General features: G+C 42.5%; 2 protein-coding genes across 10 annotated transcripts in view; one reads left to right on the top strand and one right to left on the bottom strand.

The window, feature by feature from the left end:
* Nucleotides 1-5,717, bottom strand: part of rab24 (RAB24, member RAS oncogene family) — a 28,045-nt gene extending 22,328 nt beyond the window's left edge. Inside the window, exons 1-2 of one of the 5 annotated variants that reach the window (XM_078231190.1) lie at nt 5,551-5,690; nt 497-561 (exon numbers count right to left, since the gene is read on the bottom strand). The gene's annotated coding sequence lies outside the window, so the exon portion shown is untranslated. Of the gene's footprint in view, nt 1-496; nt 562-4,192; nt 4,389-5,538 lie in introns of those variants that run through there. The other 4 variants (XM_078231188.1, XM_078231187.1, XM_078231191.1 and 1 more) reach the window with 4 other exon arrangements.
* A 6,925-nt stretch (nt 5,718-12,642) lies between these two features.
* LOC144505205 (PRELI domain-containing protein 1, mitochondrial-like) lies at nt 12,643-25,359 on the top strand. 5 transcript variants are annotated; one of them, XM_078231182.1, is made up of 6 exons: nt 12,653-12,714; nt 13,484-13,664; nt 15,127-15,349; nt 17,364-17,477; nt 20,260-20,338; nt 22,831-25,353. In XM_078231182.1, exons 2-6 carry the CDS (start codon nt 13,573-13,575, stop codon nt 22,947-22,949), a joined length of 627 nt encoding a protein of 208 aa, XP_078087308.1. In that variant the 5' UTR covers nt 12,653-12,714; nt 13,484-13,572; the 3' UTR covers nt 22,950-25,353. The 5 variants fall into 5 exon arrangements, with proteins under 5 accessions (XP_078087309.1, XP_078087310.1, XP_078087307.1 ...); XM_078231183.1 differs by lacking the exon at nt 17,364-17,477 and having other exon boundaries at nt 12,643-12,714; nt 22,831-25,359; XM_078231184.1 differs by lacking the exon at nt 17,364-17,477 and having other exon boundaries at nt 12,650-12,710; nt 22,831-25,359.
* The last annotated feature ends 550 nt before the right edge of the window (nt 25,360-25,909 follow it).

Here is a 25,909-nt window from a genome sequence, read left to right as displayed (position 1 = left end):
TCAGGTTCCGGATCCAAAAGCTATCCTGGTTAGCACAGACGTTGATTAACCCTCCTGTATTTACAGCACAGCGAATGAAACACTACCATATTATACATTATTTACTCAATTCAGTTGTTGCACATTTCTATCCCCTGTCATAAACAGTGGAATGTTCCAGAGATTCAGAAGACTGCCCCCTTTGTTTCAGCTAAAGACATTAGACCATACAGCATAACAGTACCACAGGGAAAATGACTGGGCTTGGCTGCTTGTTCCAGCTGGTTTTGAGTGGGGGGGGGGATTTTTGATCATGTTGTATTTCACAAAATAAATCTCATTCCCTCAAAATTTAGTCTCCCCCATAACCAATACTGGATGTTCCCAGTCCTCCTCTTCCATATTTCAACTTTCACTTTGCTACCCGCGGTGAATAGCTGTGACTCTCAACGTTGATTAATTCACAGGATGCGGGCGTCACTGGCAAGGCCAGCATTTATTGCTGATTCTCAGTTACCTTTGAGATGATGGTGGCGAGCTGTTTTCCTGAACAGTCCATAAGGTGAAATCACTGCCACAGTGCTGTTAGGGAGGGAGTTCTAAGTTAAGCAAAGGCCTGTTTATATTTGGGAAGTTTTTTTGTTGTAATGTGAGACATCTCAAATCAAAGAACAGAGATTTGAAACTTCTATAATCTGTACTGCCTGAAAGGGATCGTTATTCAGGGCAGGGATATTAATAGTACTGCTGTTAATGCTATTAGCATTACCACTCACTACTTCTCTTCCACACCTTAACCTAAATCTCTGGTCGTTCTTATTCATGGAACAAGAATGCTTACTTACAGAGAAAAGTCTTTTCTGTTGCTCGTGTACCATTAATGCAGAAATTTTAAAATTGTAAAAGCTCTGATTTGTCTGTTAGCTTTCCTTCGGCCATGTGGGAAAGTAGCACACAATACCAATGAACCGTATTGTTTTAACAGTAAGTTAGTTACTGTCGCCCCCGTGGGTAGGTTACACTTCCAACTCCACAGCTTTTCAATCATAAACAACCTTCAATAACCATTCCACTTACAGAAAGCACACAACCAATATTATATCTGAACAGAAGTATGCCATTTAACCTCCCTTTTCAGTCATTCAATGAGATCTTGGCTGATCTATGATCTCAGTCCATTTACCCAACTTTGTCCCTTATCCCTCAATACCTTTGACTGTCAAAAACCTATCAGTCTTTGATCTAGCATCAATTGCAGCTCGTGGAAGAGAGTTCCAAACCTCTATCACCCTGTGTGTTGAGAAATGTTTCCTAATTTTACTCCTGGAAGCTCTAACCTTTAGACTGTGCCCTGATTGTTAAACTCCTCAATCAACAGAAATACTTTCTCCCCATCTACCCTATCTATCTGCTTAATATCCTGAAAGCGCCAATCAGATCACCATATAACCGTCTAAATTCTAGGCAAAACAATTTGTTTCATCTCTCATTGTAATTTAACTTGGAGTCCAAGTGACATGCTGGTAATTCTGCACTCTCTACAAAGCCAGTTTATCCTTCCTCAGCTGCCAGAATGTCCAGAAATGCTCATAGTACTGAAGGTGTGATCAACCCAAGGCTTTGTATAGCTGAACCATGATTTATATACCTTTAAATACAAAGGCCAGCATTTTGTTGGTCTTTTAAGTTATTTTCTTTACATGTTCATGCCATTTTAAAGATCTCTGTAGATAGAGTTCCCAGTCTCTTTGGACTGCCAATGTTTCTAGTCTTTCACTATTTAGAAACTACTCTGTTCTATTATTTTTAGGCCCAAGATACATGACCTCAGACTTACCGACATAGAAATCCATTTACCACACTTATGCTCATTCACATAATCTATCAATAAAATTTTGTAATCTTATGGTCCCATCTACAATCCTAACAATGCCACCTCTGTGTCATCAGCAAATTTGTATATGTGACTTAGAACATAGAACAGTACAGCACAGAACAGGCCCTTCGGCCCACGATGTTGTGCCGAGCTTTGTCTGAAACCCAGATCAAGCTATTTCCTCCCTATCATCCCAAAGTGCTATCATCTCCATGTGCCTATCCAATAGCTTCTTAAATGTTCCTAAAGTTTCTGACTCCACTATCCCTGCAGGCAGTCCATTCCACACCCCAACCACTCTCGGAGTAAAAAACCTACCTCGGACATCCTTCCTATATCTCCCACCATGAACCCTATAGTTATGCCCCCTAGTTACCGCTCCATTCACCCGAGGAAATAGTCTTTGAACGTTCACTCTATCTATCCCCCTCATCTTATAAACCTCTATCAAGTCTCCTCTCAACCTCCTCCGCTCCAAAGAGAAAAGCCCAAGTTCCCTCAACCTTTCCTCATAAGACCTACCCTCCAAACCAGGCAGCATCCTGGTAAATCTCCTTTGCACTCTTTCCAGTGTCTCCACATCCTTCTTGTAGTGAGGTGACCAGAACTGCACACAATATTCCAAATGCGGTCTCACCAAGGTCCTGTAAACTCAAACCCCCTGTTAATGAACGCCAACACACTATAGGCCTTCTTCACGGCTCTATCCACTTGAGCGGCAACCTTCAGAGATCTATGGATATGAACCCCAAGATCTCTCTGTTCCTCCACATTCCTCAGAACCCTACCTTTGACCCTGTAATCCACATTTAAATTTGTCCTACCAAAATGAATCACCTCGCATTTGTCAGGGTTAAACTCCATTTGCCATTTTTCAGCCCAGCTCTGCATCCTATCTATATCTCTTTGCAGCCTACAACAGCCCTCCACCTCATCCACTACTCCACAAATCTTGGTGTCATCAGCAAATTTACTGATCCACCCTTCAGCCCCTTCCTCCAAGTCATTTATAAAAATGACAAATAGCAGAGGACCAAGCACTGATCCCGGCTGGTAACCGGTTTCCAGTCTGAAAATTTTCCATCCACCACCACCCTCTGTCTTCTGTTAGATAGCCAGTTACCTATCCAATCGGCCAAACTTCCCTCTATCCCACACATCCTTACTTTCTTCATAAGACGACCGTGGGGGACTTTATCAAACGCCTTACTAAAATCCATGTATATGACATCAACTGCACTACCTTCATCTACACACTTAGTTACCTCCTCAAAAAATTCTATCAAATTTGTGAGGCAAGACTTGCCCTTCACAAATCCGTGCTGACTAACCCGGATTAAGCTGCATCTTTCTAAATGGTCGTAAATCCTATCCCTAAGGACCTTTTCCATCAACTTACCGACCACCGAAGTAAGACTAACCGGCTATAATTACCAGGGTCATTTCTATTCCCTTTCTTAAACAGAGGAACCACATTCGCCACTCTCCAGTCCTCTGGCACCACCCCCGTGGACAGTGAGGACGCAAAGATCAATGCCAAAGGCTCTGCTATCTCATCCCTTGCCTCCCAAAGAATCCTAGGATATATTTCATCAGGCCCAGGGGACTTATCAACTTTCAGTTTATTCAAAATTGCTAGTACATCTTCCCTCCGAACATCTACTTCCTCCAGCCTATCAGCCTGTGACACCATCTCTTCCTCAAAAACATGGCCCCTCTCCTTGGTGAACACCGAAGAAAAGTATTCATTCATCACCTCTCCTATCTCTTCTGACTCCATGCACAATTCCCACTGCCGTCCTTGACCGGCCCCAGCCTCACCCTGGTCATTCTTTTATCCCTCACATAAGAGTAAAAAGCCTTGGGGTTTTCCTTGATCCGACCCGCCAAGGACTTCTCATGCCCCCTCCTAGCTCTCCTAAGCCCCTTTTTCAGCTCATTTCTTGCTAACTTGTAACCCTCCATCGAGCCAACTGAACCATGTTTTCTCAACCTAACATACGCTTCCTTCTTCCTCTTGACAAGACATTCCACCTCTTTTGTGAACCATGGTTCCCTCACTCGGCCATTTCCTCTCTGCCTGGCAGGGACATACCTATCAAGGACACGCAGTATTTGTTCCTTGAAAAAGTTCCACTTATCATTAGTGCCTTTGCCTGACAATTTTTGTTCCCTTGTTATCCTATTATCTTAGTCATTAATAAATATGGTGAATATTTGCTGTCCCAATACTGATCCTGGAGGGTCACCACTCATCCCATCCTGCCCAATTAGGAAATACACTGCATGTCATGTTGAACCAACACAAGAGTCATTAAAAATCTTCCAACAAATTACCATATTCAATTCCCACTGAGAAGCTGGTCCCATTCTAGGTGTAATGGCTTTAGTCTTTCAGGGGTAGAATTAGTCAGCACTCGCCCTCTCCATCACTATCATGAGACTCTCAATTGGAAGTGAGTGTAAAAACTTCATAACTTCTAGACTCAGTGTTCTCAATTGTTGGGGAACCAGCCACTGCCCCTGGGTCTAACTGAATTACAATTGAGACAAGGTAAATTCCCCAACCACACAGAACAGTAAACCTTACTACGAAAGGGAATAAAAGAGTTCCTTAGCTTCTGATCGTAACCTCTTGGGCTCTGCTGTAGAGTCTCAACGAGAGCAACTCAATGCTCCAGCCATCTGGGGCTGGGAAAGGATTTCTGCGACTCCTCCAGTGCCAGGAAGGGGTCTCCACCACTCCTCAGGGGCTTATTGGGGGGTGTCTCCAGGCCCTCGCCAGAGTGACTTTGGGATGGGGGGGGGGGGGGTCTCTATACCGTCTCAATGGCATGCTTGGGAGGGGGAGGGGTGTTGGTACCCTCTCAGGATTGTTTGAGAGGGTCTGGGGTGCTGTCTCCATGCATTCTCTCCAAGACCAGTTGCAGGGAGAGGGAAGGCTTTTCTGTGCCCTCACTGGGGCCATTTTAGGGAGGGGATCACTAACATCCTCTCCAGACACAGTTTGCAGACTGGGGGAGGGCATCCCATCCCCAGGGGTGGTTGGAGGGCATCTCTGCATCATACTGGAGCCAAGGGAGAGGGTCTCTACACTCTCCCAAGGGATGGTTAGGAGGGAGTCTCCACATCCTCCCCAGGGACTCTGCACTTTCCCCAGGGATTATTTGGGGGGGGGGGGGCGCTCAGCATTTTCCCCAGGGACTATTTGGGAGAGTCTCAGCACTCTCCCCAGGGATTATTTAGGGAGAGAGGGGGGTCTCAGCACTTTCCCCAGGGGCTATTGCCGGGGGGGGGGGGGAGAAGAGAGGGGAGGGGGGTCTCTACACTCTCCAGTGATCATTTTTTGGGGTGGGGTGGGTTCTCTGCACTCTCCCCGGGGATCATTTGAGGGGAGGGGTCTCTGCACTTTCCTCAGGGATTATTTGGGGGGGAGGGGTCTCTGCACCCGCCCCAGGGATGATTTGAGGGGGTCTCCGCACCCACCCCAAGCATTGAGAGTGGCGGTGTTGGGGGAAGGTGGGGGTCTTTTGTGCCCTCCCCCGGAACTGGTTGAGGGGCGGGGCGGGGGGGGGGGGGGGTGGCCGTACCCCCTCCCCCGGTCTGGTGAGGGGGGAATCTCCCCCGGGGATGCCCTTTACCAGGTGAAAGTCTCTCAATGAACTCTCCATTAAACCACCTACAGAAACATTCACCTTTCCTGCCGGGGAGATCGGGCCGGGTGCTGGAGGAGGAGCGGGGAATAGATGCTGATACCGGGCCTGCTGACGGTGAGGAGAAACGGCCTCCCACTTTTTCGCCGCCACCGTTTACCCACAAACAGAGCCGAAACCGCGGCGGCGCTGGGACCTCATTGGGCGGGGCCAACAGCGGAAATTGCGCAATCGCCACACGGGATTCCCGTCAGGGGGAGGGCGGGGCCGTATATATATATATAAAACAGGTGGTGGCGCAGTGTGGGCGTGGCCACGTGAACTGGGCGGCGCCATGGAACAGGCGGGGCATGGGTGTGGGCGGGGCCATCTGGGTGGGCGTCACTGTGTTGGGGGTGGGGCCAAGCGGGTGCCGGGCGATGGGAGCTGTGGTGGGGGCGGGACGAGGTAGCTGGGCGGAGCGGGAATGGGCGGGGTCGGCTGGCCGGGGGCGGGGCCATGTAGCTGGGCGGAGCGGGAATGGGCGGGGCCGGCTGGCCGGGGGCGGGGCCATGTAGCTGGGCGGGGCCATGTAGCTGGGCGGGGCCGGGCGGCCAGGTAAGGGAGACATTGATCCTGATGTGAGCTGCCCCAATGTGCAGAATCAGAAATGAAAATTTACATGTCTTTTAAAAATGTCATATAAATCTGAAGCTAAAATGGAAATTAAGCTGCAAGTGCAAAGCAGGTCAGTTAGCACCAGACAAGTCAGGATGAGGTAGAATTAGAAACATAGAAAATAGAAGCAGGAGGAGGCCATTTGGCCCTTCGAGCCATTTTGATCATGGCTAATCCAAATTCAATATCTTGATCCCCCCATCTCTCCATATTCCTTGATTCCTTTGGCCCCAATAGCTATATCTAATTTCTTCTTGAAATGACACAATGTTTTTGCCTCTACTTTCTGCGGTAGTGAATTTCACACATTCACCACTCTCTGTGAAGAAAATTCTCCTCACCTCAATTTTAAACCTTTTAAACCTCACTACCTCAGTACATCCTAAAGCGCTTTACAGCCAATTAAATATTTTATAAAGTTGTAATTTAAGAAATGCAGCAGTCAATCTGCAAACAGCAAGCTACCATAAACTGCAATATGATAATGACCAAATAATCTACTTTCATTGATGGATAAATGTAGGCCAAGACACTGGGAATAACTCTTCTCCTTTTCTTTTGAATAGTACCCTGCTAACTTTTAAATCCACCTGACGGGCATCCATTTAACTTCTGTTCTGTGAAACAGCACCACCAATAGTCCTTCAATACTTCACTGAAGTGACAGCCTAGATATTAATGTTCAAGCTTCTGGAGTAGGATGCGAACTAAGAACCTCTGACACAGAGGAGAAGGTACTACACAATAAACCAGACCTGACACACAAGGGAATAAAGGGGTTATATTTTGAAGAACAATGATGTAAATCTCACCGGGAAAAAAAGATTGAGAGATGACATGTTTGCTGCTTTTAGCATTCTAAAAGGAATAGATTATGTAGAGGATAACAGGCTGCGTCAGCTGTGGACCCAGAAGGCACAGCCTGTGCTTGAAGGGGAATCTGAGGAAACACTATCTCAGTGAGCAAATAGTCACTGAGAGGACTTGACAAGATGGAAACTGAGAGGATGCGTCCCCTTGTGAGGGAGTCTAGGGCTAGGGGACACAATTTACAAATTAGAGGTCTCCCATTTAAGACTGAGATGAGGATTTTTTTGCTCTTCGAGAGTCATTAGTCTGCAGAACTCTCTTCCCCAGAGAGCAGTGGAGGTAGGGACATTGAATATATTCAAGGCTAAGTTAGACAGATTGTTAATCAACAAGGGAGTCAAGGTTAGTAGGGTCAGACAGGAAAGTGGAGTTGAGGCAATCAGGTCAGCCATGATCTTATTGAATGATAGATAAGGCTCGAGTGGCTGATTAGCCTATTCCTGCTGCTATTTTTTGTGTTCTTGTGGTCAGTCTATGGAACAGACTCCCGAGAGAGCTGGTAGTAAATGACCTTAATTTTGTTGAAAATTAAGTGGCAATTATTATTTTGGGATACAGTACAAGTAATTTGAGAAATGATGTGGTATGTGTAGCATTTTTGGAAGGTAACCATTGTTGCCAGATTTCTCCACCACTGTTTTTATCAGGCTATTTCTTGGTCCGGTGTAAACAAAGTGATAGATATTGATCTCCACAATCAATAACTTCAAAAACATTGTATCATGCGACTACCAGAATTGTAAAATGCGAACTAGGTCCTGGAGAAGGGATAGGCACTCTCCAGCACTACAGTTGCGACCTTTTACATCCAGTGGGCAATGGAGGGACTGGAATGCACCATCAACACATGGAATGATATTCTGATTTGATAAATTTTCTTTCTGTTTCAATTTTAATTTAAAATTTAGTGTTTACGGCCCTTTGATTGATTTCTAAATGATGACTCTGCCATCATGGGCAGCATGGTGGCACAAAATGGTTAGCACTGCTGCCTCAGTGCCAGGGGCCCGGGTTCAATCCCCAGCTTGGGTCACTATCTGTGCGGAGTTTGCACATTCTCCCCGTGTCTGCGTGGGTTTCCTCCGGGTGCTCTGGTTTCCTCCCACAGTCCAAAGATGTGCGGGTTAGGTGGATTGGCTGTACTAAATTGCCCTTAGTGTTAGTGGGACTAGCTAGGGTAAATGCATGGGATTATGGGAATGGGGCCTGGGTGGGATTGTGGTCAGTGCAAACTCGATGGACTGAATGGCCTCATTCTGCACAATAGGATTCTATGATTCTAAGAGGTATTTTAAAGACGAGAAGGCGAACTAGATCTACTATTTACATATACTCATTGTGTTAATTTGGAGGTAGGTGAAAGGCATTAGCTCAGGATTCATTTGAACTCCCATAAATAGGAATAGAATAGAAAGGGGTGGAGTTTAGGAGGTGCAGATTTATAATGTGTATCTCTATGAATAAATGCTTCTTGAAGTGTGAAATATTGGCTCCTGTTTTATCCTTCAACACAATGCTTTCTGTAAAGTAACAATTTGTCCTTTTTTCATCTTGCAATTTGTATTTTCCATTAATAAATATGCACATTTATTGACTCTTTTTAAGTGTCATTTGGTATATATTTAGTCATTTTATTGTTTGTTTATAACCAATCCTATGGCATTTTTTGAAGAGAATAGGAGAGTTCTCTACAGTGTTCTGACCAATATTTATCCCTCAACCAACACCATTTAAACAGATTTTCTGGTCAATATCATGGTACAGTTTGTTGGAACTTCTTGTGCACAAATTGGCTGTTGAATTTGTTATGATTCCCGTGGAGACTGATAACTTTTAAAAAGAAACTTTATTTTCTCGTGACTGATTGCAAGCATCACATGACATGATTTCAAGATTTAAGACTTATTGTAACAAACTCAAGTGACAAGACACTTCTTTAGGCAACTAATACTCTAAATTGAGCTTGCTATGGGCTTTTCCCTTCCCAAAGCCCACCTCCATCGCAATGTGAAGCCCCTGGCCTTTCTACCTTGTATCCAGGTAGAAATGCCAATTAGCTATATTTTAGGCCCCCAACTCCATTCATGTTTGAAATAAAATAGATAATTCAAAGTTGAACTGTTTATAAAACCTGTCATTCCTAATACCTCCCTGTGATACTTGGAGACTAACTGCTTACCAACAATCAGCACTGATACTTTCGCCATTGTCCACAGGTGTGAATATCTCAGCAAATCTTGGGCTTCCTCTTAACTCCAGAGCAACCAAGCCACCCAAGCTTATTGCTGGGCAGAGTTGAGAGCTGGTCACGTGATCCCCTTCATTCCTCCATTTTACTTGAAGTTAAAGAGACTGTCCTAAAATATAACTATTCTATAAAGTTCATATTTGTAACATGTATCCCATCTTACAACAGTGGCTACACTTCAAAAACACTTTGGGATATAATTGCAAGTTCTTCCCTTCCAAAATATAATCTTTTGGGTGGAGAAGCAGGTGACACTCCAGGAGCAGTAAGAGAAAATGAAAACATGATTAATTTTAAAATAGTTGGATGAATGCTGGGTTAGAAATAAAGCCACGAAGCTTAAGTAGAACTTAACTAAATACTCTGTGGTCAAGCAAACTACATTTTGATTAGGAAACCATTAAATTCAGACCATGCAACTGTACAGTGACCCAATTTTCAAAAGTTAAAATCTTTAAGCATAGGCCAGGATTCTGCTCCCACGTTTTCCATGGGCACAAATGGCGACATGGGTGCAAAATCCCATGAAAGGCCAACAATGAGATTCTTGCCAGTGAGACCTCACATTGCATTCATCTACATCCTCCGCCATTGACATAAAGAGGCTCCTGGCCAGGAAGGTCAGGAACCTTATTTAAATACATTTTCATCCCATTAGCAGGCCTCCTGCTTTATCATTCCCTCTCCCCAACCCCCCACAATGGGATTTTCCCCGTTGCCAACGTGATGTCATGTCAGCAAGGTTTACAACTGGTCTGGAGCAACGCGAACCAGGTGGAGAGACCACACTGAGGCGCATAGATAAGTACTCACCCCAAGGGGGAGAGGAACATGGCTGGATAGTGCCATGGCAGTGTCAAGAGAGGGGTGATGGATCTTCTGAGGATCTCCATGGGTGGGGGGTGGGGGGGGGGCAGGAAAGGGTCCATGTTCATTAGGAGGGAGTTCCCCTTTTGCATGCGGGGGAGGGGAGGGGGGCGGTGGGGGGGATGTCCATGTGCGTGGAAGGTGTTTTTTAAAAATTGGAGATTGAAAGCTGACATTGCCCACTCTTTTAGGCTCCATCCTGCTAGCATGATGGCATTAGATACGACACCAGGATTTTTCCTCTAAGTTTAGGAAACATGGCAAGAAAAGCCTGCTGTGCTGCACACCATTTTTCATGCCTAGTCAAGCACTTAGAAGAAAAAGTTGAAAACTCTGGCCATTGAAAATCCTTGGGAAGGCAGGGCTCCAAGACGATGCACATGATGGATAACCAATGGTAGGAGACTAATGGAGGGGCAATTTAAGGTGGGAGGTCATTTGATGATATCTCCCCTAATATGTCCGCCTAGAGTTGGCAACACTATTAAGACATTGGTTGAATGTACCCCTTGATTCTTTGATCTTATTTGGGCCTTTGCAATTGGCCCTCACCACTGTCAATCACTCTCACATCCATCCACCCAACACCTCAGAGAAACAATGCTGTCTGCAACAATGAAAATGCTGTGAAAGGCATTTATCTTAAAAACAAGCCATATCTATCATCCTTGTCTATTAAATTGGATGGTAATGGAAGTGCTCGGAGGAGTTGAATTGCCCAGAGACCAAACTTGACCTGCTTTGATTAAATTCCCTGAAGAAGAGTGATACGGACTCAACATCTCCACAGATGTTGCTAGATCTGCTGAGTCTTTCCAGCATTTTCTGTTTTTATTTCTGCTTCGATTAACATGTTCACATATGCCCATTACCTGAGGTGTCAGGGCTACATATTTAGCTGCACGCTCTGAGTGCCCAATGGGAAGCAGTTATTCACCTTTTGGGCTGGATGATGGTCATTGGTTGTAGTTTTTTGGGGGAGCCAATAAAGATATTTGACAAATTGAATATTTTTCTCTTGTTGGGGGAAAATATAAAAGGGAGGTGTAAATAAAGTTAAGGCAGCTGAAGACAGTGTCTGAAAATGATGGAAGAACATAAAAGTTGCACAATTAGAGCTGTCTCATTGAGGAATATTTTGGGGAACAAAAAACGCTCCGGGCTCTGGATCCTGGTGAGAAGGATTCCTGAGAACATCGGAACATTCTGGTACAGCTGCTAAATAGTTGGCGAGTGGGTGGCATTCCGATTGCCAAGGTGCAGTGCAGGGCAACAAAGTTCTTTTAGGTTAACGACAGTGAATGGAACCCAAGGCAAAGGGGATGGGAGAGAAAGTGAAGAGGAAAGACTGTGAAAACAAGTATTGACGGAAATCTCTAAAATGGTTCATGTCGGTGAGGGGGGGCTGGAAACCGGAACATTTGAGCTATTTTGAGCACATTGTTAGAACACTGGGGATTGGGCTGCTGAATTTTGATACCTCCTCCCCACAAATATTGTCACCCAATTGGTCCCAAAATATACTTGAGATGTTATCTCTTTCCCCTGACCAAATGCTGCTGCTTTGCTTGGGGACCAAGGTTAATAATACATGCCGTGGGTACAAACTTTTGATGTCACCAATCTTTTGCAGGATGTGAGAGTCATGCCCATACTGTGCTGTAGGGCTGGGAACCTGAACAAAGGTTCAAGTTCCCAGCATCATCGGGTTGGATGGAGGTGCGGCATTCATGACAGGCAGCCTTATTTTTTTCTCGTATTGTTACCTCTGCAATTGAAGTCATGGTCAGTATGGTGCCAAGGTTTTATAGTACATAGTTTATGCAAGCATTAAAGTACAAATTCCCGTGCAGACCAGTAATGATGCACCAGAGGTCACCTCCAGTTCTGATAGATATTGAGATCCAGGCTTAAGGAAAAGGACAGAGCTGTGTTTTTTTTAATCATTCGTGGGACATGGGCATCGCTGGCTGGCCAGCATTTATTGCCTGTCCCTAGTTGTCGGAGGGCAGTTGAGTCAACCACATCGCTGTGGCTCTGGAGACACATGTAGGCCAGACCAGGTAAAGACGGCAGATTTCCTTCCCTAAAGGACATTAGTGAACCAGATGGGTTTTTCCAACAATCGACAATGGTTTCATGGTCATCAGTAGATTCTTAATTCCAGATATTTTTAATTGAATTCAAATTCCACCATCTGGTGTGGTGGGGGGGGGGATTCGAACCCCGGGTCTCCAGAACATAAACTGAGTTTCTGGATTAATAGTCTAGCGATAATACCACCAGGCCATCACCTCCCCCTTGGCCATCAATAATATCATGATTTTTTTTGTCACATTTTTGCCAGACTTCACTAGTTGGTGAGTGTGATGATCTGAATTGCTGTGCCCTGAATTGCAGCAGTGTTAGGACAGATCTTGGCATCAACCAGCTTGATGGGATTGTTGCGCCTGCGCGGCCCCGGCACTCTTTGTCCCGGAAGTAGATCTGTTACCCGGCGGCTGGCAGCAAGATGGCGCTGCGGTGTGGACGCTGCTGCTGATCGGCGCCGGAATATGAGGCAGGTGAGAGTGGGGCCAACCCGGTCTAGGGGAGCGGGCTCGACCCGGGGAGAGGCGAGGAGCTGCGCCAACCCTCCGGGAGGTGGGGTGGGGAGAAAGATCCGGCTGCGACCTTGAAGCTGAACGGACACCGCGGGGGGAGGGAGGCACAATAGTAAGAGAGGACATTAACTGTAAGAGGCAGGAGATGGGCTGGTGAACAGGCGTCTGATCCTCCTCTGGACTACAGAGATGGCTGTGGAGGGGCTGGGCTGGCAGTGGGAGAGGCGCGGTGCCTCAGGGAAGTGGTCTGCCTGGAAGTGTGGTGGAGGTAGGTTTAATCGAAGCATTCAAGAGGGCACTGGATTGTTCAGAGTCATAGAGCAATACAGCACGGAAACAGACTTTTTGGCTCAACCGGTCCATGCCAACCATGATGCCCTCCCAGCTGGTCCCAATTGCTAATGCTTGGCCCATATCCCTCTATTCTAGTCTAATAATCATGTGCAGGGGTAAAGGAGAATGGCACTAAGTCATGATGCTCGGTGCAGATGTGATGGGCCAATTGGCCCGCATCTGTGCCATCCGAATGATTTTGTGGGTCAGGAGGGGAAAATACTGGGACATTTACAGCTTTGGATAGGAAAATTGACTAGCAGAAGAATATTAGCCACCAGGGAGAAAATAGCAACATTGAAATTAGAATTAAAATAACATGGTCTAATTTATGTAGTATTGCAATTAATCTGATTACAGCAACAGCTTTACAGTTAACTGTTTTAAAACAATCTAGATGATCATCATCAAGGACAAATTATCTCTGCCCACTCGACCAAGGCACAAGTTCCATTTTTGTTGGTTCATTCCTATCCTCTCGGAACAATGGTTAAGTATTTCCTGGGCCTGAATGATCTGAAGAGTTCATGGGACCAAGTATTTGCTGCGTTCTGGCAGCGCTATCCAAACCCATACAGGTGAGTAGCAATTAATTTTCAGTGGTTTATATGTTCATTTGAATTGTGAGGAACAATAGGGACTGGGTTAGGAAGTTGGTTGACACATGCTTGCTTCATCTTTGAAATATAAGGTTTGGATCTTCTACATACAATTGGATTAAATGGCTCCACTGGTTGTGGTGGTCTTAACTGAAGTGAATTTCTTGACAGTTCCTTTTGTACGTGTAGCAACTACACCAAACCAATTTGGCACAAATTGACAACATCTCCAAGTAATGGGGTGACCCGTGTTGCAAATGGAAAAATTCAAATTGGTGCAGGCCCCTCTCCAGCAGCTATCTGTCTCATGAGACATTGGTTTGTGTCTGAGTGGTAAGCCTATGTTCAGAGAAACTGGAGTATCCTAGCTAGAGCAGAAACCAGGGCAAACTCTATGGAGGCTCAGAGGTGGGCAAACTCTATGGAGGCTCAGAGGTGGGCAAATGTCAGCCCCTCCCCTCTCTTGACTTCCCCGTTTGTATCTAAAGGAATGCAATTGCAATGGCTTAATTGCAGGAATTTCCGAAAAGATTACATATTTGGGCATCAGCCTGCCTTTATTCTCCACTCCAGGTACTTTTGTCAGTGTATACTCCCTTAGCCCTCACCTTTCCTGAGGATCCACCAGGCAGTGGAGTTATTCGTCCATATCTGGGAGCTTTATTCATGAGGTTAGGGCATGTCCACATGCCATTGGACCTGCATGCCTGGGTGCTGAACTTCCTCCAAGTTCCTCTGGAGCATTATCTTGGGGCCATTAGGGATAGAGCTTTTGTGTCACCAAATGCAGTCACTGCTGAGAACTTGTCAATGGAGAGGCTCTATGCTGATGGGGAGAGACTTACTCATTTTGTGCGCTCTCCATGTTGTAGCTAGCCAAAGGTGTAAACTAAAAGTGAAGCACACAAAAATCGAGAAACCTGCTAACTTTCTTCACGTGCGAGACACATCACATCAACTTGTTGGATGCGCTATTAATGCAGTTTCTAGGCTTGTGGTTAGACATTTTTTGGGCAGGGTGCAGAGAGCTTTATTCTCCTGTGCATGAAGTGGAAAAAATCCCATTGTAAAGCAGACATTCCACATGTAACACTTGGAGTAAATATTGAAATGTCTCAAGCACTTGAGAGTTGATCAACTTTGAAGTACAGCGATTGTCATGTGGAAAAAACTGCAGTTATTCTGCTCTCTCAATGCTCCACAATTAATGAAATGAATGACCAGTTAATTCAGTTATTTTTATGCTATCCTATGAGGAAGGAATGCAAGTCAGTGCTTTTGATCTAAAATAAAATATTTTAACTGATTTTCTTGCCTGGGTGGAATAAAGTTATACTCTTGTAATGTGGTTGTTTGGAGTAATGTAAGGTAAAAGCAATTTTTGAATGAAAGCTGCAGTTTCCTCCATATCAACACCACTTCAATGTTTTTTCTTCCTCAGCAAACATGTTCTTACAGAGGATGTTATCCACCGTGAGGTAACTCCTGACAAGGTGATTTCCCGACGATTACTTACCAAGACAGGCATAGTGCCTCGGTGGGCAGAGAGATTGTTTCCAACTAATGTTGCTCACTCGGCCTTCGTTCTAGAAGATTCAGTAGTGGATTTGAAGCACAAAACTTTAACAACGTTTACATGGAATATCAATCACTCACGACTTATGGTATGTCTTGGCATTTGAATTTTTTTAAAGTAAAAGATTTTTCTACATAGATTTAGTGCCTCAGCAACTGTTCCTCGCTGGAATCTGTGGATATTTTATTAATCTTGTAGTATGGTTGTGTCATTGAATGGTAGGCGGCATAAGAATTCTCTATTGGGGAAAATGTCTAATCTTCACATGTTGTCTCCTTGCAGAGTCTGGAGCTTGCTATGGGCAAATATAGACATGGAATCCTTGAATGCTCATCTACACTTCGGGCACTTCTTCCTATAGCCTGATGCCATAGCATATGATTGTTTAATATTTATAGGTTAAGTTTTAATAAAATAAGTATGTTAATGCTAGCTCTTCAACTGGAGCTCTAATCCCATTTTCATGCTGCATTTCAAATGCTTTAATTTCCTTTTCAGATATGTTCTCTGACTTATTTGCCACTTAGAGTGAAGCATTCCAAATATAACCTGTCACAACTAGTATAATTCTACGATATCAGATCAGTGATGGTGGAGCAGGCTCCAGGATTCTGTTTCTCCTATTTTTGTGTTCCAATGATTACATGAGACAGGGTTGTTAGAAACAGTCTGTATTCAGTGATTGTAGGGTATTGCTCAAGAGGACATGTATATAATAATTGGAAAAGATTTTGGATAGAGACTAGTGAAGCTTTTTTTACACACCGGCTTGCGAAGCTGTGGAATGCACTTCTGGATTTCGGGCCCATGTCAACAATTAAGTGATTGGATAGATCATTGAAAGAAAGGTTAATATAGGGCATGTGAGAACAGGGCAAGCACCTAGGATTTGGAGAAAAGCCAACACTGGGTAGGACAAGTTGTCTTGTTTCCATGTTTACTGTCTATGTAATTCCATGTATGACATCGGGAAAATTTAGCAATGAATTGTAGAAAGTTAATTTAGCCCATCAAGTCTGTTCGTCAAAAGAAGACAGATATTTTTGGGTAATTTGTCCATTTGTTTTAGCAAAATTCGTAACATATTTTCAAATATGGTACAGTTTGATTTTCATTTATTGGTGTCTATTACCCAAAGCAAGTGGAAAGTGGTGAAAAATATTTATCCAGATGAGAGATTATGGAAGTGTTTTAAAGTTCCTCAGGCACTAATGTCTATGTATATTGTTATAAAGTGGAGGTTGATCCCCCCCCCCCCGAGAACTAACGCCCAAAGAGGAGTAACTGGCCTTATAATCTGTAAAAGAAAAACGTGTGAAGTGGTGTGACCTGTTCTTCAGCAATTCTCAGTGGTTAAATACAAAATAAATCCCTGACACACACTCTAAAATCAACACGGAATAATTATTTATCTAACTAACAGTGGACAAATTAACTAAACCATTAACCAAATAAATCCCTTCTAACTATCAACTATTCCTGAATAAAACAAGATTCTAATGGTATGTTGTTCCAATAAATGCCATTTCCACTCATTAACAAAAATAGAATTTCGTCACTCTCTAAATTCCAATCTGGTTTTGTCTTCCAAAATATTCTGGGCCTTCTCGTTGATTCTTCTGTCTGGAACTTCTTTCTTCTTTGGTACCTTTTGCTATTGCTTTCTCTAAGACATAAATGAAGCTATGAGAGCCAGGGATTCTCTCTCTTGAGAGAGAGCTGTGAGCTGTTACCTTCAGCAGTTGCTCTCTCTTTTTGTTCCACTGCGCCCCTTTTTTTTACTAGTGATGACATATCAATATTTCCCATAATAGGATTGGTCCTACGTTGTCAAAACCATCAGATTTAAATTTAATATGTTCTTGGTATCTAAGTGCCTGATTCAAATTAATTGGCTAAAAACAGCTGCTTGGCCTTTGGATACAAATGTTTCAGCTTGGGGCTGTATATGTACTTGCATTTTTTTAACTCTCTAAGCACAGAAAAAGCACCACCTTTTAAAGGGACCATGCAATGTTTTCTCCCTAGCATTTTACAAACACCAATCTACAATTACTCTACCCAACTTCGCAACAATATTTGTGTGTTTGATCTTGTATCAGGTAGTACGAGAGTGGTGTGTATATCGAATACACCCTGAAAATAAAACCTGGACTCAAATCAAACGCGAGGCCTGGATTTCTTCAAACTTGTACGGCTTCTCATTAGCCATTCAGGTTGGTGTAGAAGTTTCCGTTTTCATTTAATTCCCACAAATGATTGATTCTGCTTAGTTCATTGTGATTTTAAAAAAGGAATGAAGCTGCAGCCATACTATGGTTTTGTTCTTTGCTCAAGAATCACATGTACAATGCGGTTTCACTTGCATACTGTCTTTGCACATCAGATTAATCCGTTGTAGGGTTTTTAAATTCCTTTCCAGGACTTAGACATCACTGGCTAGCCCAGCATTTTTTTTATTGTCCATCCCTGATTTCCTTTGGGGAGGTGATTGTAAGCTGCTGCATTGAACTGCTGCAATCCAGGTGTTGTAGGAACACCTAAGGTGTTGCTTGGGAGGGTGTTCCAGGATTTTGACCCAGAAACAGTGAGGGAATGGCAATGTAGTTCCATATCAGGATGGTGAATGGTTTGGAGTGGAATTTGCAGATGGCGTTCCCATGCATCTGTTGCCCTTGTCCTTCTAGATAGTAGATGTCATAGGTTTGGAAGGTGCTGTCGAAGGAGCCTTGTACACACTGCTGCCACTGTGTCGGTGGTCGAGGGAGTTGATGTTGGAGGTGGTGATGGGGTGTCAATCAAATAGGCTACTTTGACCTGGATGACGTTGAGCTTCTTGTGTTGTTGGAGCTGCACTTATCCAGGCAAGTAAAGAGTATCCCACCACACGCCTGACTTGTGCCTTCTAGATAGTGGACAAGCGTTGGGGAGTCAGAAGTCACATTGTAATAACTTGTTTTGAACACAAGAATACCACTTCCTGTGCTGACCCCTCATGTTATTGTTCACTTGTGACAGAATTCCCAGCCTCTGTCCTGCTCTTGTAGCTGCAGTATTTATATCGCTAGTCCAGTTTGGTTTCAGGTCAATGATAACTTCCATGACGTTGATGGTGAGGGATTCAAGAATGGTAGCGCCATTGTTAAGGGAAGATGTTGGATTCTCTCTTGTGGGAAGTGGTCTTTGCCTGGTAATTGTTATATCCAGGATGAGAGGAGTGCACAGTTGATGTAGCTCCATTACTCCACAGGTCACACCATTAGTTTAAAAGTTTAATTCACTCATCAAAATGACTAATTATTTACCTTCGGTACTATTAGACCAAGAATAAAAAATACTTTAACTAGGCTTCTTTCAATAAACTCAAATGATTGATTTATTATAGAAACAAAACATTTTTAAAAACAAATTGTGGTTAATACACAATTGTAATCTGGGAGTATATCTATCTCTTTTAAAATTCCCCAACACAAGTACACACCACCCATACCCACATGGGTTTCTGCCGAAAAGGGCTTTGGAGAATGGACCATCAAAAAATGGATGAAGTTCACAGGGTTGCGAATTTGTCGGTCGGGAGCTCCCTTGTGTAAAGATAGATCGCTGGTCCCAGCTGATGCTTGGAGGTTCTCGCCAATGGAGCTTCGGTGTGGAGGACCATATGGCTGCATCAATCCTTATCTCAGCCACTTGGGTTTCCAAACAGACAAGTTACATTGAGATGAGGATTCCCAGCTGAATGCTGTTAGCCACTTTATTTCAGAAAATGCAAGGAGGATGTGAGCTGAGCAGCTTTTCACTTTGTCAGTTCAAGTCCCAACTAAACAAAATAAGTTCAAAACTTAAAGTTCGTCTCTGTTGTGACTTCTGGTAAATCATTGGCCTTTTTCTTTAAACTTCTTTTCTCTTTCTTTTGTCCATCAATTAAAATAATTACAGTGAAAACTAGCAAACAGCTTTCCCCCATCAAGTGCCATGCTTGGTCAGGTAATATCTTGGAAAAGTCATGCTTGCTCCCAGTCCACAGTCCTTTGTTAACAAAAAATTCCAAGTGTCCAAATAATGCAATGTCCTTCCAAGTTTTAAAAGAAACAAAGTTCTTGAAGCGATGACTTTCCCAACATTTGTGTGGCATGAATGTTACTTGCTACTTATTTAGCCCAAGTCAGAGTGTCGTCCAGGTTTTGCTACATAAGGGCCCAGACTGCTTCAGTACCTGAGGAGTCATAAGTGATGCTGAATATGGTGCAATTCCCAGTGCAACTTCCCCACTTATGACCTTCTGATAGAAGGAAGATCATCGATGAAACAGATGGAAGGTTATGCCTCGGGCATGATCTTGAGGAACTCCTGCAGTGATGTGCTGGGACACAACCACAACCATCTTCCTTTATTTGAGGTATGGCTACAATCAGTGGAGAGTTTTCCTCCTGTTGATTTCAGTTTGCTAGGGCTCCTTGATGCTGGTCAAATATGTCCTTGATATTTAGGGCAGTCACTCTCACCTCGCCTCTCGAGATCAGCGCTTTTGTCCATTTTTAAACTATAGTAAAAGATATGTGAGTACTATAAATGCAGATTTTTTTTTGCACCATCTGCTGTTTGTAAGGCTTCTATGTAAAGAAAACACTTCGTCTTAATTTTATTCCCACTTAGTATCCAGCTGAATTTGTGGGTAATTTTGACTATTTTACTTCATAGAAACATAGAAAAACTACAGCACAAACAGGCCCTTTGGCCCCACAAGTTGTACCAAACATATCCCTACCTTCTAGGCCTACCTATAACCCTCCATCCTATTAAGTCCCATGTACTCATCCAGGGGTATTGTCTCTGTCTTGGAAGTCCTTGATGCTGGTGTTAATTGCCAGAAGTTCCTTAAACTGAAATTTCTTTCTTAGAGTGCAAAACATTCACCAAAAAATGATTGAATTAGATATGTACTGTAGTGGTGTTCCCTAAAAGATGTCATTGTTCATTTTCTTTTGCCTTCTTCAGGAATGTGGCCTTGCCAGCTTTAAGAGTAGCATAAACAAGACCATGAAAGGTTTTGAGTACGTTCTGGCTGGAATGCAAGGTATGTGTATAACCAAGATGTGTATCTTTATTTCATTATGATCATAAACTGAGCTGAACCAGTATAATGTTGGTTTGAAAATACCTAATTATACTAGTGGAAACAGTGCTGTTCAAATTGGTGACTTCTCAGAATCCACAGCTTTTAATTAGGTTATATTAGAAACTAAAGCAAGGCACAATCAGATATAATCTTGAGTCATGCAATATCTATGTAAATATCTAGTTGGACTGAATGGAAGTCTAATGGTAGATCAGCATTATTATACATTTATATGCCCTGAAGAGTACTTGATTGATGATCAATTTACAGTAGCAGAATTAGATATTTTCCCAACAGATTTGATGCTGGATTAGAAGTTTTGTCAGTTATTTTAACCTTTTGTGACAAATTACAATGCCCTCTCTTATCTCGTTGCCTCTTGTTGGTGAGTTGGAACTTAAGTATTGTTTATTCAGGATATACCACATTCCAATGGTTATGGTAAAACACAAATTAGAAATATACTTGTCCATTTTAAGACTTTTTTGAAGGGACCACCCGTTCTCCTTCGTTGAGAACTGCCCCTTTTAGGTATCTTCAGAATTTTGTTGTGAAGAGAAATGATGGATCGTTGATGGTAAGGAAATAAAGCGCAGTTTGCAGTGTCAATAATAAAAACAATGCTGGTAATGCTCAGCCAGTCAGGTAGCAGCTGTAAAGAGAGTTAGCATTTCAGACCATTGACCTATCGTCAGAACTGGGAAAAGTGAAGAAATGTAACAAGTTTTATGCAAGTGAAGGTGGGGGAAAGATGGGGAGGAAAATAACAAAAGAAAAGGTCCATGCTGGGATGGAAGACATGAGATATTAAGTGGTAAAAGAGTTGGTGGTGCAAGACAAAAGGAAGAGGTAATGAAGAAGCAAAAGATGTGGCTGGAGGAGGAATAAATGGCAGGTGGTTGAATAACTGCTGTCCAACAGCAAAACCAAGAGAAAAAGGAGAATTTAATTCAAAATCTGCAATGAAAAAGGAAACAAAATGTGGGCTGAAGTCACGCCCTGAAATTATTGAACTCCACGTTGGAAGGATGTGAAGTGCCTAATCGAAAGATGAGGCGCTATTGTGTGAGATTGTGTTCGAGTACTGCAGATCACCATGAGAGCTGCTTTGTTTCACAGCAAGTGAATGTAGATCAGACTCCTGTAATTCAATCAGCACGATGTGTCTATTGTGTAAGCATACAAAATAATGAACATGTTGTGTTTTGGTTGTTTTGCTTGACTTAAAATAGTTCTTAATTTATTTTATCACACTTGTTGAAGTGGAAACTTTCCTGCTTCTTGACTGTGATAGAAAAACTCAACAAAGTTCATTCAGACAAAATAACTAGCCTTTATTTACGAAAAGACTGCATGCAGTATATGGCTGAAACTTGAGATCAGAGAGCAGTTGGTACAACTGCTGATTCTTCCACAAGTCCGCAATTACACAAAGACTCAGTTCAGTATTTATACATAATCATGATCAGTTTGTGCGACCAGAGCATATTCAGGAATTCGATTGGTAATAGAATCATAAGTAATGTCATTAATCATGTCATAACCTGCTGACCTCCTAGAACTCTTTGTCTCATTCATACCCTTATCTTGTCCTTTGATGGAACAGAAAAAGGTCGGTGACTCCTTCATAGAAATCAGAATCCCTACAGTGCAGAAAGAGGCCATTTGGCCCATCGGGTCTGCACCGACCACAATCCCACCCAGGCCCTACCCCCATATCCCTATATATTTATCTGCTAATCCCTCTAACTTACACATCTCAGGACACTTAAGGGGGCAATTTTTTAGCATGGCCAATCAACCTAACCCACACATCTTTGGACTGTGGGAGGAAACTGGAGCACCCGGAGGAAACCCACGCAGACACGGGGAGAATGTGCAAGCTCCACACAGACAGTGACCCAAGCCGAGAATTGAACCCAGTTCCCTGGAGCTGTGAAGCAGCAGTGCTAACCACTGTGCTACCGTGCCGCCCATCCCTGACCTTATCTTGTTTTATTTACTCATACAGTCTTAAGTTATGCGGACTCAGCCTTGCTTATATTGTACCAAATAGCTGACCAATTTTCCCATCATGCTATTCCTTAGTTCGTACAACTTCACACACTCTTGCTTGTATAGTGATTTTCCTTCAACAGCAGTTTAGCCTACTGTTTTATCCACAGTTACTTAAGATCATATTTATATCTTTGTGAGGCTGAGGCCCCCCCCCGGGACTCCTTTCCAAGGTGTTAGTTATAACTGTAATGTGACTGCTTAACTTTTTTAGAAGGAATTACGAGGATAAAACATTTACTTCAACATTGGGAAAACAAATTACCGGGTATTATACCAGTTTTTTAAACTAACTTGGCGTTTTGTAATATTTGATCAGTAAATTTTGCTGTAGAATGGTTGTATCGTTGAAGAGATGCCCCAGCTGACTAGAAGGTATCTTTCCCATTCCCCAGGCGAAACACCTATGAAGACATTGAGAGAGACAGCTAAAGAAACAGCCCTGGCAGCAAAAGAGAAAGCAAAGGATCTGGCCAGCAAAGCAGGACCGCAGAAGAAACAGCATTATGTCTGAGACCTCTGCTTTCACTCTTCAACCTGGGAGATCTATTCACTTGTGTCTATACTTGACAAAACCTCTATAAAACACAATGATGTGAAATGTGTGCACCATAATACAAAGCTGAAATAGCTTCTGTCATGCAGAGCAGTCAAATATGGCCAATAACCTTTCAACATTTCAATGAATAACCATTATTACAATCCCACAGATTAAATAGTAAATACTATGGAAGCTGCCAATAGCCCCAATCTTAAGTATTTATAATGATCCATGAATTAACAAAGAAACTTGAGAACAGTTAGAGATTGGCAATAAATGCTGACCTTGCCAGCAGTGCCCACGTCCCGAGAATGAATAAAAACGACTGCTTCTATTCCTAAATAAATTCAGCAAGCTGTTCTCTTGGCAGAATGTTATTTTAAGAACCTGTGGACAAATTTCAAGAGGGAATTATAGTGAACAGTGTGAACCTTGGTGGAGAAAATGGCCCTGCTTTATCCTGCTTCCTTTGAAATTGAGACAATTGTTAAAAGACCTTTTTTCATTGCTGTGGGGAATTGCAACATGACAAATGGAGCTCTGATCATTCAAAACAAAAACAACTGCTCCTCTGCAGGGAATTCAGAGAAAGTAGGGTAGATGGTAAAACAGCCAAGGTTGTCCTCATGCAGCACATGGATTACAAGTTATTTTGTGAGGGTGCAGGGAGGGGAAATGAAAAATAGATCATGTATTTGAAATGTCTGGTAAATCTTAACAGAAACTTAATTATCTCAGAGAAAAAGAGTCAATTTTAACTTAATTGTACAAGACAGGTTAAGGACTCAGGAATGAAAATCTGCTTAAAGGAACACCTCTATTTAGAAACCACCCTAATCTCTGTCCCTATGATGGGTTAGATTGGTACCTGTATTAGGTGTCCATTTTAATTTTTATTACCAAATTGATCATTATTGATTTGTTCCACTGTATTCACCTGTCTGGAACAGGGCAATCATGTCGAGACAACTTCACTTTTGACTGTCCACACAAGGTCCATTCTATTCAACATCATACAACACGTCACAAAATATTAGAGTGGAGGTTCTCAGGCCATTTTGGGACCAATACTTTCTCTTTAATTTTAACCCTTTTTTGTCTTTTCACATGGATGCTGTCTTGTGTCAGAAGGTAGACATTTGATTTCAGTATCTCCATGTGCTGTCTTTAGCAGTTTATCGGAGCGCAGCTTTATTCAGTTCAATTTCACAGTCCACAAAACTCAAGTTAAATACACTCCAAGCTAACATGTGCCCTGTGAATATAAAGTATTAATCAGATGGGAATCATGGCATTTACGAACTAAAAAAATATAACTTGACTCAGGTAAGCAATATTAAGGTCCAAACTTTGCAATTGTAATGACGGCAAAACTTCCTATGTTCTCCGTCTTTATAACTGAAACTGACAGCAACGTGGACCATCCACATTGGAAATACGGAAGTTGGTGTGCTCTTGAAGTCCTTGCAGATGGAAATCTTCAAAATCATTAGAATTGACGTGAACTTCCACTTTTATGCTTTGTCTTGCTGTAAAAACGTTGTAAACCGTATGCCTTGTTGAATGAGGTGTAACCAGGTTTTTAAATGGCATAATTAATGCTTTCTTGGTCTCCTTGGAACCCTGGTCTCCAGAACTAATTTTTCTGAAAAATAATTCCATAGATTTTAATAAAAGTTACTTTTTATATTTTGGTTTCCACCATAATCCCAATCTTTCTTCGCTCTCTATAAAATGAATAAAGAGTGAAGGATGATCCATGCTTTATACTTCCTGCTTTCCTGTCTGAAAATTCTTCAGTGTAATTGCTGTATAGTCTGCTTGATGACATCGTCACTGGACATCAGAAATTTGCATGTTGTCGAGAGAATTAAATTAATATTGGGTAGGTTGAAATTCACACCAGAGATCACTAAAGCATTATGGACAACTTCCTTTCATTTCAACAGTGAATGCTGCAACTGTGCAAAATCCAAATATATTTTCCTGTGTGGTGGCATGATAACAGCATAGCAGTATTGCCTGCTCATTGTTTGGGGTGGGGGAGGAAATGTTGCTTGGTATTTTCTTCAGGTGAGCTTTGACTTCAAGACTGTTACTGTAATATTCAACAATTGGAGAGTTTCAAAAGGTGTACCTACAATCTAATCACAGGAACAGATTATTACTGTTGTTTTAATCGGCCTGGAATGTGGTTAATAGCTACAGGGTATTAAAGTGCATAAATACTGTAAGTTCAAAAGTTTTAAAAATATGTATACAATTTGATGGTTAAAAGAAACTGTGAAAGAATGCAGATATATTACTGTTTACATTGTATAAGCAGATACAGTTGTAATGATCTGCAATAAAGACTACTGGTCCAGAACTCCACTATACCGATTGAAGTTTGTGATGTTTTTAATCAACCAAGTTTTCATGGTACAAAAATGGTTCCTTAGTTTTTTGCAGTCATTCTGATATGAATAGCATGTAAGGGTGTTTATTCTTAAGGGCATATGGTAAGCAAAATTTACAATATTGACCCACCAACTTGTTGCTGACGCCTCTTGTTTCCCAATATATTCAAAAAACTTCAATATTAACTGTTTTCCAGTCTCTTGAATCAAGAATAGGCAGACTTTTTCCTCAGAAACTATGATGCTTCTCTGCATCAATTTACTCAAAGTTCACTGCTTGGATTGGCATAGAGCTCTACGACTCTTTCCTCACTTCCCTCCCTCTTTTTAACATAAAAGATGTGGCATTTCAGACAAAAGCCGCTGCTTTGGTGCTAGGCTATTAGTTTTCACAACTTTAATTTCACACCCGTACACGTAGACAAGCTTTCAGCTGACTCTGCAAATATTGGTGTAGACTTAAAGGGCCCCTCTGTCTTCTGAAATATCACAACCATCCAAAGATCAACATGTTATAATTGCAGAAAAAGTAAT

The sequence above is a fragment of the Mustelus asterias genome, chromosome 16, assembly GCF_964213995.1.
Source record: "Mustelus asterias chromosome 16, sMusAst1.hap1.1, whole genome shotgun sequence".
Classification (NCBI taxonomy): Eukaryota; Metazoa; Chordata; class Chondrichthyes; order Carcharhiniformes; family Triakidae; genus Mustelus; species Mustelus asterias.
Note: the sequence above shows the minus strand (reverse complement) of the source record. Positions and strands in the feature narration are given on the sequence as shown.